Here is a 13,102-nt window from a genome sequence, read left to right as displayed (position 1 = left end):
AAAGTAGAAAAATGCTGCATCTCCCACTGAAAGTTCCTCTCTCAGCAGCCCATTTAAATGCCAATATAGATCACTGATTTCTGATGGAAAGACAGTTGAGAGGGGAAATAAATACCTTTCATGGGCGTTCTGCAGCCTGGAATCACCTACCTAAAGTTCCTCTATTTTGCCCTCTTGTATCTTCTGTCCAAATATGTTTCTAATGGCAAGAAATCAAAATAAAGGCCTCCCACACAGATAGCAATACCCAAGGAAACTCATACTGGGAGGTATGGTTCTTCAAATAGCCCCAAGCTACAGAGGCAGTGGAAGACAGGAGGGCCTGGCGTGCTCTGGTCCATGGGGTCACGAAGAGTTGGACATGACTAAATGACTAAACAACAACAACACAGAGGTCTCCTTAGAGCCTCCTTCACTCCTGGTCCTGCTGGAGTTGAAAACATGTGGAGGCCAGTAGGCTGGGAGATGACTTAAAATATTCTATTTTTACTTCCCTTTGAAGACTCTATGAGGGCCTCCCTGTATCCCTGGAACAGGCGTGAGTAACCTCCAGACATCTAATGGTCATGCATATCCACATTGAAAAATCCTCTCTAATGGTGAATTTTTAAAAAATAAAAAAAAGGTGTGGAAGTCCCAAGAGTGTTTGGGGATCAGCCCAAACATAGCAAACATGCCTCAAATATCCCCTAGAGTGCACAAAGGAACTTTTCGAAAAAATAATTTAAAAGATTTGTTTAATTTTGGGGTGGGCTGGGGGCTGGGGATGCATTTGGGTCCCTAGGCCACACTCTATCTACCCTGTTCCTGAAAGTTAATGGATAGCAGAAAAAAGCTTCTGGATGACTCACCAATGACAATGAAAAAGCTTCTGGATGAGTCATGAATGACAATGAAGGTGTCATTATTATTGGTGAGTCATAAATTAAATGCTTTAGCAATACAAGTGATGCTCACCCCTCATGGATTGTATGTACATTTGTGTGTCTGCACATGCACACACATTTTCCTCCAACAGAAGTAAATCATGGATTTGTGTGAACAAGCACACCTTTTGAAGAAATCTATTTTTACCGTCTTCATCCTTTCTTCTTTTGTTAAGAGAAATCTGTTAGTAAAATGAATGACCCAAGGATTGCTTATAACATTTGAATGTGGTTTAAGAATTTAATAGGATTTTATTATTTGAATTATCTCTGCATGGAATATCAACAAGTATTTTCAATAGCTGAGACTGTAAAATCTGTAAAGAGTGGGGGGGGGGGGTAATACTATGTCCCTGGATGCTAGTTTGCTTAGTAATCACAGGTTTTAACGATGCATGCTATAAGTAAAAAAACCCCTCAATTGTATTGACATTACATATACTGTGCAACAATAACTGTTGAATACTTTGCTTTACAAAAGAGATTGTGAAGAGGGTGGAAGAGGTGATTTTAGATTAATAATTCAAGTTAATGATAGTTTTGAAATTATAGTAGGCATTTTTTTGCTTTACATATATAATAGATCTGAGTGCTTCCTACACAAGTACATCTTCATGCCATTTTCTTCTTCATAACAGAATGAGTTTTAATACAGACCTATGAAAAGAACAAATGGCTAAACCCGCATATTGAATATAGGTGTAACTTTGATTTTTAAAATATACGGTAAAAAGTAGATGTAAGTACTTAATCTACTGTTTAAACCTAGTGGGAATCCTTCCATTTCCTACAAATCCTGGCTATGATGCAGACAAAGATGTCAGTATTTAAAGGTTTGCTGCATTCACAGGCAGAAGCTGAGCATGTGCTTAAATGCCTCACATTGAAATCAATGGAACTAAAGAAGTTGTTTAAATTTGCCTTCCAGCTGAAAATCTGAAATTTCTGTCTTATTGTGCTCAGATCAGTGTGCAAGCTGCTTTACTGTCCATGATTGGCTTTGCCTGCAAATGGCAGCTGGTAAACAAACCAGAGATCTATCTTTTATTTATTCAGCATGACATAAATCCCAACCAGCTTCTTGTCTAATAAATCAAAAACTTAAACACCAACCACCCATCCACATAGTTTGGTGGTTTGTGTGATAAATTCTCACAATGAAGAAGGCAGGATAACTGCAAATAAAATCTCCTATCAGTTCGTGTTTTCAAGAGTTACCCATGCAGTGTTAGAGCCCTTGCTACAGCCTTCTCCAACTAGCTACCCTCCAAATGGCTGTGGGATCATTGGAGTTGGAGTCAGGGATGGCTTGTGGACTCAGAAGTGACGGCAACTCGGCCCAAAATGTTTTGGAGGAGCACTGTGTGCACTGGTCATGAGCTACCCACATTTGCAGTCCAACACATCTGGTGGAGGCACCGGACCAGAGAAGTCTGCCTTATCACATGGAAATGGCAACCATATAGCCCATTATTCAGGCTTAAGATGAACTATAAGCTAGTTAAACATGTTTATAGGCTGTTGATTCCAAATAGCAGAAAGTAAAAAAGGCCAAAATTCCACTTGCCAGATTACGCCTATGTGATGAAAATGATGTCATCATTAGCAGCAAATTATTGCTATCTGAAAACTTTCTTTTTCATTTTTGGGGTGCACATGACTTTGCTTCATTGCATGCGAGCTATGTATACCTTGAAATAAATAAATAAAGCAACCTTTAACCAGCACCAGTATGATATATACCGTACAATTGCACTCATTTCACATGCTAGCAAGGTTATGCTCAAAATTCTACAAGGTAGACTTCAGCAGTATGTAGACCAAGAACTCTCAGAAATACAAGCTGGATTTCAAAGGGGCAAAGAAACTAGAGACCAAATTGCTAACATGCACTGGATTACAGAGAAAGCCAGAGAGTTCCAGAAAAAACATCTACAATACTTCTGCTTCATTGACTACAAAAAAGCCTTTGATTGTGTGCACCACAACAAACTATGGCAAGTTCTTAAAGAAATGGGATTGCCTGACCACCTTATCTACCTCCTGAGAAATATATATGTGGGATAGGAAGCAACAATTAGAACTGGATAACTTATATGCAGAATACATCATGCAAAAGGCAGGACTGGATGAATCCCAAGCCAGAATTAAGACTGCTGGAAGAAATATCAACAACCTCAGATATGCAGATGATACCACTCTGATGGCAGAAAGTGAGGAGGAATTAAGGAAGCCTCTTAATGAGGGTGAAAGAGGAGAGCACAAAAATATGGTCTGAAGCTCAACATCAAAAAAACTAAGATCATGGCCACTGGTCCCACCACCTCCTGACAAATAGAAGGGGAAGATATGGACATAGTGAGAGATTTTACCTTATTGGGCTTCATGATCACTGCAGGTGGTGACAGCATCCACAAATTAAAAGATGCCTGCTTCTTGGGAGGAAAGCAATGACAAACCTCAACAGCACCTTAAAAAGCAGAGACATCATCTTGCCAACAAAGTTCCGCATAGTCAAAGCTATGGTTTTTCCAGTAGCGATGTATGGAAGTTTGAGCAGGACCATAAAGAAAGCTGACCGCCAAAGAATTGATTTTAAATTGTGGTGCTGGATGAGACTCTTGAGAATCCCCTGGACTGCAAGGAGAACAAACCTATCCATTTTGAAGGAAATCAACCCTGAGTGCTCACTGGAAGGACAGATCCTGAAGCTGAGGCTCCAAGACTTTGGCCATCTCATGAGAAGAGAAGACTCTCTGGAAAAGACCCTGATGTTGGGAAAAGCAAGAGAAGAATGGGACGACAGAGGACGAGTCATGGAAGTGACCAACATGAATTTGACCCAACTCCGGGAGGCAGTGGAAGACAGGAGGGCCCACTTGTTCTGGTCCATGGGGTCACAAAGAGTCGGACGCGACTTAACGACTAAGCAACAACAAAGTATGATATAATTCATCTTGCACAGGCAGAGCTACGCAACAGGATTTTATCCACAAGTTTAAAACTCCCACTGATATCTAAGTACTGTAGCATAAGTTAGCTTTTGGACTGCAACTTCCAATATGCTCAGGTCGCCATGATGTTGGCAGTTCTGGAAGCTGTAGTTCAAAAGAAGTGACTCTCCTTAATGCTGCTGAAATGACCAGGCTAAGGAAGTAATTATATTTGTGGAAATGTGCCCACAGATCTGAATGCTGATATGGACTATATGGCTTTAAAAATGGTTATAATAGATGTCTCTCTTGCCTGGCTTTTAAGGTAGTAAAACTGTAACATGGATTCAGAAAGTTTTACATAAAGATCTGCAGTTTTCTGCTGAGGAGATTTCTGTCAAGGATTAGAGTCAATCTGAGCATACTGTATGTTTGCATAATTCCTATTATACCTAAATGTATTCTCATTCTGTTTAAAACCTTTCAACTTGTCACTAAATTTATCAACATATTTGAAAATAAGAAAATGTACTGTACAGGGTTTTCTTTGCAAAACTTTTTGCAATAAAAATCAACAACACAGCAACCATCTCTAAAAATGTTTACAAAACAATGGAGGCATAAATTAGATAAAGAAGCAAAACTATAACAATGTAACAGTATGACTTAACAGGTTATCTAGTAGCACTCAGGACATTTTCTTTAAAATGAATTCCTTGCATGCCAAGCCCACCATCCTTAGGGTCATAATATACATTACAGATACCTTGCCATTAGAAACTGAAATCACATTAGTGTTCCAGTAGCATGGTTGTGGCAGACCTTAGGATTTGCATAATCATACTTGCAATTGAAGCCCATGTTGACTTTCTTATAAAAAATTTGCAAAATAAAGCATGCTAATTTAAAAATATAGGATGTGTAAAATGCAGTGATGCACTGGCCGAAATCCTGTTGCATGGGGTTCACTTGCACAATAGGTATGATGTCATCAGAAGTGACAAACTGCAGCTGATTAAAGTCTTCCTTCTGTGCTTTCAGGATGCATGTGACTGTTGCATTGTGTGTGCATTATGGAATTGCTAAAGGTAGTCTTCAGTTTGTAGCAATTACTACATCACCCCTGTTGCTCTCACAAAACAATGCATACACTGATCCTTAGAAACAGTGAACAAGACATACAGAAGGAAAGAGAGATATTATGCCTAGAACAATGTAATGGTTGGGATCAGTATTGGGGGCGGGATAGAGTAGGCAGCCTGCATTGGAACTAATTATCTCATGGACCCTTGCTAGTCACTGGGAATTCTCACAACTGGCAAAGGTGCACAGGGGCACTTTGCAAAGTGCATGAAGAAATGGTACTGCAATGGCATGCCTCCTGTTATATCATGGCTTCCAGTCTCATAATTCAGCCTGGAGGGTTCCTACCAAATTATAGGACTGAAGAGTTCTTTTTTCCTGAAAGTCCCATCCCTTTACCTCTGTGAGACAAGTTCATCTGTATAACTATGGAATATGTATACCAAGACTTTCCCACAGTGCTTTGAGATGGTCCCATTTGCAGCCGTCACCAAATTATCCCCAGTGGTTAAAATAAAAAGGGATAGTTAAGACCTCCAAATAGTTCTCCCTATATGTGGAAAATGTCAAATGTGTGTCAGAGTATTATACACTGGGAAAATCAGTGTCAAGTAGTGGTTAGAATGTTGAACTGGAACATGAGAAATCTAGATTTCACCCTTCACTGAGCTGTTAGTAAGTTTTTAAAAATAGGGAAACAAAAAGGGAGAAAATGAGAGATACATGATAGAAATGTCTAACATTGTGCATGGTGTGGAAAAAAATGTGAGTAGAGATTTCATCCAAACTGACTTAGGATCAAAGGCTACATTCTATTGTTAGTTCCAGCTTGAACAGATGTGCTGAATGACTTCTTAAGTTAATGTTCCCATTTATTTAATAGGTCTACTGTGGCTGAGACTAACAATTGGAGTTAGGCCAAATACTGTATTTGTCTTCTGGATAGAGCTGCCTAAGACAGCAATTCTGTTTCAAGAAATTATATTTGCCATAATTTGTTCTAATGAAAGACAATGGCACTTTTTCATTGCAACTCCACAATATCATGTTAAAAGTTAGAATCTGCTCTTGAAATTTCAACAACACCAACATAATAAGGGAGAAATTTTTTCACACGTTTTACCTGAACATCATTGGCCTTCATCCTTGTTCCCTCCTTGCCAACGAAGATGTCATCTATATCAACAAGAATGTATCTATCCAAGGACAACATGAGCCTCTTCCCAGTCAAGAATGAAATAGCGTCTATAAATATGAGCTTGTGTAGCCAGAAGTTCAAATTGTTGCCAAAAAGAACACGTTGAATCCCATCTTGAAGTCCCAAGTCATGAATGACAGTTGCATGGACTGCATTTTTAATTACAGGTGGAGGGAGGTTTTCAGGAGCTTTTACTTTTGCAAATATAACAGGTTGGTAGGCTGAATGATTTATGTGGAAAACAGTCCAGTCATTGCCAGGTAAAGGGCCTTTATCAAATTTAGATGATTTAGTCAAATGGAGCAGAGGAGAATGAGGATTGATGCAACAGTCTTTAACATTCACACTGCTATGGATATAGAAAGGAAAACCTTTTAACTGGACAGTCTGCAAATTGTTTTCACTGCTTTTATGGAACCCAATCATCCCTACACCATATTCTCCACAGTACTTATGTAGAAGGCCTCGATTCCAAGAATCCATATTCAGATACTTAAATATATTTTCATATATGATGAGAACATATTTGCCTCTGTTTTTATCTATAAGCACAGGAAGGTCACCTTTCCCAGAAGCAATTTCTATATGATACTGGAATCTGCTGGACTCCAAAATCATGATTATGTCTTGTCCAAGTGCTGAGTACTGGCTTTCCACAAAAACCAGAACCACAGGATCTGTTCTTAGGGGATCAATGGGTTTCATGGTCCTCCATGGTGCTAACTTGTAGGGCAGTAGGACTGGAAGATCTCCACATTCCACTTCTGAAGAGATCTCGGAAAGTTCATTCTCCTGTTTGTAGCCGCTGTACAAATAGTATGCTGAAATAACTATGCTCACCGTACAAAAGGTAGCCAGCAGTATAACTGTTCTCTGAAAATGTCTATGAAGCTTCACAATAAAAGTCATGTTGTAAGTAATGCCTTATATGGTTTCCAATGGCAGCAACATTTATATTAAAGAGAGATGTTTCAAAATTTATTCCAGTCCAGCGTAGCTGTTTATGTCACCATTGCAGCGTGTAAATCTATCCTCAGCACAACTCACAGAAAATACATGCTAGGAAAAAAAAAGAAAAAAAAGAGAGTTGAGATTTTCATTCCTATGTTAATATATGACAGCATCTAATCTAGCAAATGACAAACTTTTTTAATATGAACTAAAACTCAAAGGGTGAAACATAGCCAAAGAAAAATGAGATACATAATAGAAAAATAAAAAGATGGTTGAGAATAATTATAGCGGAAAATCACAAAAGGGTCTGAGGGATACATAGGTTAATTTAATTCCTTCCAAACCATAATTCAAACCAGAAATCTATATAATCTACTTATCTTATTTTATTTATAAGAAAGCATTTGGAGACTACCATTTGACCTTAGCATTGCCCATTAAGATAGTATACAAAAACATTAAAACCAATGACATCACTACAATTTTAGTTACAGAACATAATTTCAAGGGAAATTATAAACAGATTAAAGCAAAAAGCAAAGCGTGCTGCTCATATACCACCCCATAGCACTTCAAGCACTCTCTGAGCGCTTTACAAGTTAATTATGCAGGCTACACATTGCCCCCCCCAGCGAGCTGGGTACTCATTTTACTGACCTTAGAAGGATAGAAGGCTGAGTCAACCTTGAGCCGCTACCTGGGATTGAACCCCAGGTCGTGAGCACAGTTTTGGCTGCAGTACAGCAGTTTAACCACTGCGTCACGAGGCTAAATAAGTTAACACATTCAAGCCCCACCGAGAGCCAAACAAAATTAAAAAAAATTACTGCACTTTCCCACACCAAAGCCAAGACAGATGGAACCAGTCTAACTTATTTTGAGAAAGAATTTTGTACCTGCTGAGTCACAGACTAAACCTTCCATAGGGAAACAAATCATAAGTGAATTTCAGTAACACTGAATTCAATACATTTCAGTAACCCCTACAAGTACAACAGGTATTGCTATAGCACTCATGTAGTTCCTCAGAGGTGATGGTATCAAGCTCTCCAACCAGCCAGTATCTTTCCTGCACAGACAAAATGTGCATTTTTGAATACTAGAGACAAAAATGTTACTTTAATTTAAAGCAGTAGATGTTCAAACATCAGCCTTAGGAAGTGTGTGCATCCTTCTGCACTATGGACATGTGGCACTACAGGGGGAATAGCTTGGTATTGTATTGGCCTTAGCTGTATCGTCAATGTGTCATCTACCTGTATATTTACACCCTTCCAGACAAATAAACAAACACAAGAATATATTCTGCTTTGCACAAGCAGGCTTCTACTTGCACACTGGAACTTTTCCTCTCTTTGGCCCCACACCTCTCCGAATCTGGCTGGGGGGCAGGTCCCTCAGCACTCAGGAGCAGACATGGGGTGGCACAAGGAGTTTGTGGTAGGGAAGAAAAATTCTGCTAAATGGTGCTCTTCTATTAGTGGGTGCTGTTTGTTAAACACAACCCAGTTTATGCCAATGCTTGGCAGACTGAAAATAGCAGCTTAGTGAGTTATACTCAGCCATTTCTGATGCCAGAGTTACATATACACAGCCACAAAGGTGCTGTTTTAAAGACTCCTCAACTCTCCTTATTCCTTCTGGCTATACATAGCTCCTTGTACACAATTTCCAGGGGTTTAGTTTCCTACAGAAGCACTGGCAATAACAAAATGGGGCTAGAACATGCAATATGGTCAAACAGAGGAGGGGAATGAATGGTATTCCCAAGATATCCCCAGAAAAAGGTTTTCCAGGTAGAGTATTTGCTACCTGGAAAACCCTGAAAAGGGTCATCCTAAGTAGAATTGACTGGAGAGCACATGATGATGATACCAACGCAGGTTTCTTATTCTTTTCATCAAGCCAGTTCCTGCACATTGTTCAAATTCTGCTTCAAAACCAATTATTAACTACAATTAAAGCAATACTAATTTTTAATTGCTACTTGAGTGTCTCCTTATAAATACAGTCCAATGATCTGATATCCTTGTATATAGTTCTTTCCTTAAGAGCACTTTCCAAAACAAACACACACTTCTCTATCCCCAACTTATCATCTTTAAAATGGTCAGTAGGTTTCCAGTCCTCAAGCTCTTCCTTGGAAACAAGCCCAACAATTTCAGTTATTGGCTAGGATGGTAGAAAGACAAGCCTTCTGATTATGGCTACTAACCCAGCCCATAACTGAAACTATTCACCTTCTTTCTTCCTACAAAGAACTATAAGCATGCATAGTTGCTTATAAGCATTAATCATGGTTTAAAAGTACAGGACATGGGGGATTTCATGTTACGAAAAGATCATGGTAAATGCAGTATTTACACCATTCCATCAACCTGAAGAGGCAGTATTTACATTATCTATAAAACATGTTAAAATCATGCTTAAACAAGTGAGATGTTACTTGAGTTCTGGCCTAAAGTAGGCAAACATAACACAACAAAAAAGTGTTTAAGTGACATATTTGTGGATATTATATCTGATACCTTCCTTGTCTTTCCAACTGCAAAAATTATTGATTAAATCTTCGAAGTCTTGTGACCACAGTATCACTGATTTGAGATCCAATATACAGGACCAAGGTAGGATGGGATGCACAGAAAGTATAAAACAGCAGTCTCCCTGCTCATGTCTTATGAATGAATTAAGGACAATTGGTCCCTTAGTCTTTTAATGACTCTCCCTCCCCTTTGACTGCCTTGGGAAGTCAATAGAACCTTTCTTCTGGAGTCTGGAAAAAAGAGGGGAAAATAAAATTAAAATAATGACTAGCTCTGTAGACCTCTGTTGGCAGCCTTCTGTCCTGCCAGTACCAATCAATCTATAACCTGGACTTCAGTTTATGTTTCCTCATTTGCACCAATGGGGTCTTGACAGTGAACTGGAGACAGCCAATTACCATCATGGATCCAGAGGAGGATCAGGTGGGAGTGTTGCTAAAAGGGGACGAGGGATGTCACAAAATGAGGCACTTCTACATATCCGTACTCTTAAAAAATACCCCAAAAGATATGCATTTATGGTCACAAGATTTGCCATTTTTGGATTTCTGAAGCAGTGGTAATGTGAAATGAGACATTTTACAGTTTGAGCTGCTGCATTAGCACAGTGGCATGCTGTAAATTTATATCCCATATTTTTACAGGATTATATGAGCAGCCTTGAGTCTATAATACTTTCTCTTAAATATTTAGGAGATAGAAAGGTATGAGAGAAAGATATAGACAAATATATAAACAGAGTGGTCGTATAGACCAGATGGGTGGGATACAAATCAAATCAAATCAAATCAATCAATCAATAAATAAAATAAACAAATAAATGTATATTTAATTTTAATACATCAAAAAATGAGCATTGGCCTAGCTTTAAGTCAATGGAAACAGTGATCCCCATCAAACATCTTGGGACTTGCCTGGAAGTAACAATTCTTGACTTCAGCTTAATAATCAGTCCACATTCAAATACTTAACTGTTGAAGAAAATAATTACATTTTCTTGTTTATTTATAAATACCTGTATACTAGGCACTGGAAAACATGAGTGGGAGGACAGAATTTATTTAAAGTTTTTTTTAAATTATTGTTTGCCATTTTGAACCCAACAAGTTCAACTTGTTGGGTTCAAAAGCAAAAATGTTATATTTCTTGAAATACTGTTCCACCTTTAATATAGTTTTTTTTCCCTGAAGGATACCAAATAAAATCTACCTGTTAATATGAAATCAACTTATTCATTCCACAAATACAAATGCTGAAACATAGTGAAAACACAAAGCGATCAGTGTAATCTTGTTTGTCTACTTAGAAATAAGTTCTATTGAGTTCAGCTGGGCTTATTTCCAGGTACAGGGCACAGTTCTGCAGTCTAGGAAACTACATATCCATCCTCTCCCCTCCTCCATATTTCAATCTGATTTTTAACTTTTTAAATTTATTTTAATAACACTTCATTATTCTTGTCATATACACTATTTCCCAGAAAATAAGACCTAACCTGAAAATAAATCCTAGTATGACTTTTCAGGATGCTCATAATATAAGCCCTACCCCAAAAATAAGCCCCAGTTAAGTGAAACCCCACCCTCCACCATTGTGCAGCCACCAGAAGATGACATGACTCCACTTGAATAAATGTAGATTGTTGTACATGGAAAAAATAAAGCATCCCCTGAAAATAAGCCCTAATGCATTTTTGGAGCAAAAATTAATATAAGACTCTGTCTTGTTTGGGTGGAAAAACGGTATAACATGAACTAAGAAATGCTGGATGAAGAGAGGGACACACCTGACTTCTTTCTGCTCACTTTAATGTACTGTATCTTATATTTCTAGTACCTATTCCCCAAGTTTGAATATGTACTATTTCCCAGTCCATATTTTAATTCTACGTTCCTTACAATCACATACAGACCCACAACTTCTCATCCCTCAACTTTTTCAAATGAAGAGAACAGTCAATACATGTAGCTTTAACAACTACAACCACCGTCTTTTTGTTCTTCTTCTTCTTTTCCATCCCAACTAAGAGTAACACCAGTGACAAATACGAGCTGCTTCCCAATTATATTTCGAGTTTTGACTGGCGCCACAAAGCAGCAGCCTTCCGTATCCCAGAACACTAGAGGGCAACCACGTCTCGTCGAAAACCTCCTCCAGGAGGCAGGAAGACTCGCTTGGGTACCAAACTCAGAAAGACAGATGTTAACTAAGCTAATAAAATTTAAATAATACCATTGCAAGCGCCAAACCGTCAGGATGCACCCTCACCCACATCCGCAAAAAAAAAAAAAAAAAAAAAAAAGAGGTGAGGGATGCGTTTGTTGCTAGAAAGAAATCTTTCCTCGGCTCACCCGATCCTCGGGACGATCAGCACAATCAACCCGCGCGCAACTCGCCTTCCCAGAAGTGCCCAGGATGCATCATCACCAGTCAAGCGCGGAGCAGACACGATAACGAGGGAAGCGGGGAGTGAGGGAGTGAGTGAGTGAGTGTGTATATGTTGGGGGGGGGGCGCAGAGAGAGGTTTCCTCCCGGTTCCCAGTTGCGCGTGCGACCCCGTCAGCCTCGCAGAAGTTTCCTTTGGGGAGGCAGGCAGGGAAAGCCCGGGTCAGGAGTTGAGCCTCGCCGGCTGCGCGCGTCGAGGGGGAAAGTGCCGCCCGTCGCCGCGCCCCGCGCGGTCTTCTTTACCTGAGGAAGCTCTGCAGAAAAACCATGGTGTCTCCCGCACGCCGGCGCGACCTTCGGCGGCCTCCGGCCCACACCCGCGTCCCCACCAGCTCTCGCCACACGCCCAACTTGGGCGCTTCTCTCAAGCCGCCGCCGCCGCCTCTCGCTCGCCGAGGTCTCTCTCTCTTTCTCTCTCTCCCCTTCTCCGGGGCGACTGGCCGGACCGTGTCGCTGCCCCAAAGGCAGAAGGAGGCAGCGGCTGCTTGCTCTCCCCTTTCCCTCCCCTCTCTCTCCCCCGCCTCCCTTGGCTCTTCTCAGTCACCCCCGGAGAGGGAGGCGAGGCCAGCCGGCCAGCGAGCCAAGAAGCCCGCCAGGGCTACCTCGCGCCAGGTGACTTTCGGAAGGGACCTCGAAGGAGCTTCCCTCGCCAGGGTCCCTCTGTGTCCCTCAAAGGGGGGGGGTTGAAAGGGCGGGAAGGAGAGAAGCGGCGGGTGGGGCGGTGAAAGCACAGTAGCAGCGCAAGCGTCCCAAGCTGAGACCCCCGGCGAGAAGGAGAAGCGCCCTCGCCGCCGCCGCCGCCACCCCCCTTTCCACGGGCCTGCCCGGACGGGAGGATGCTGTGGCGCTTGCTTCCACTTGAGAAGCCGAGGGGAGGGACGCCGCTAGCCGAGCTGCCTCCCCATTCGTCGGGGGCCCCTCCTCCTCTGGCCAATCAGGAGTGTTCGGGTGGAGGCTGAGCTGGAGACGGGTCGGAACTCTTCGGAGAGGGATGCCTCGGGGTGTACCAGGTTGCTTCCT

General features: G+C 40.9%; 1 protein-coding gene across 2 annotated transcripts in view; it reads right to left on the bottom strand.

Moving 5' to 3' along the window:
- The window catches only part of LOC110072807 (bifunctional heparan sulfate N-deacetylase/N-sulfotransferase 3), an 86,076-nt gene extending 73,613 nt beyond the window's left edge, over positions 1–12,463 (bottom strand). Inside the window, exons 1-2 of one of the 2 annotated variants that reach the window (XM_073001718.2) lie at positions 12,326–12,463; positions 6,066–7,199 (exon numbers count right to left, since the gene is read on the bottom strand). In XM_073001718.2, the coding sequence (XP_072857819.2) occupies positions 6,066–7,049 (984 nt within the window). In that variant the 5' untranslated portion in view covers positions 7,050–7,199; positions 12,326–12,463. Of the gene's footprint in view, positions 1–6,065; positions 7,200–11,988; positions 12,133–12,325 lie in introns of those variants that run through there. The other variant, XM_078376630.1, reaches the window with a different exon arrangement.
- Between the last annotated feature and the right edge of the window lie 639 nt (positions 12,464–13,102).

The sequence above is a fragment of the Pogona vitticeps genome, chromosome 5, assembly GCF_051106095.1.
Source record: "Pogona vitticeps strain Pit_001003342236 chromosome 5, PviZW2.1, whole genome shotgun sequence".
NCBI classification, from domain to species: Eukaryota; Metazoa; Chordata; class Lepidosauria; order Squamata; family Agamidae; genus Pogona; species Pogona vitticeps.
Note: the sequence above shows the minus strand (reverse complement) of the source record. Positions and strands in the feature narration are given on the sequence as shown.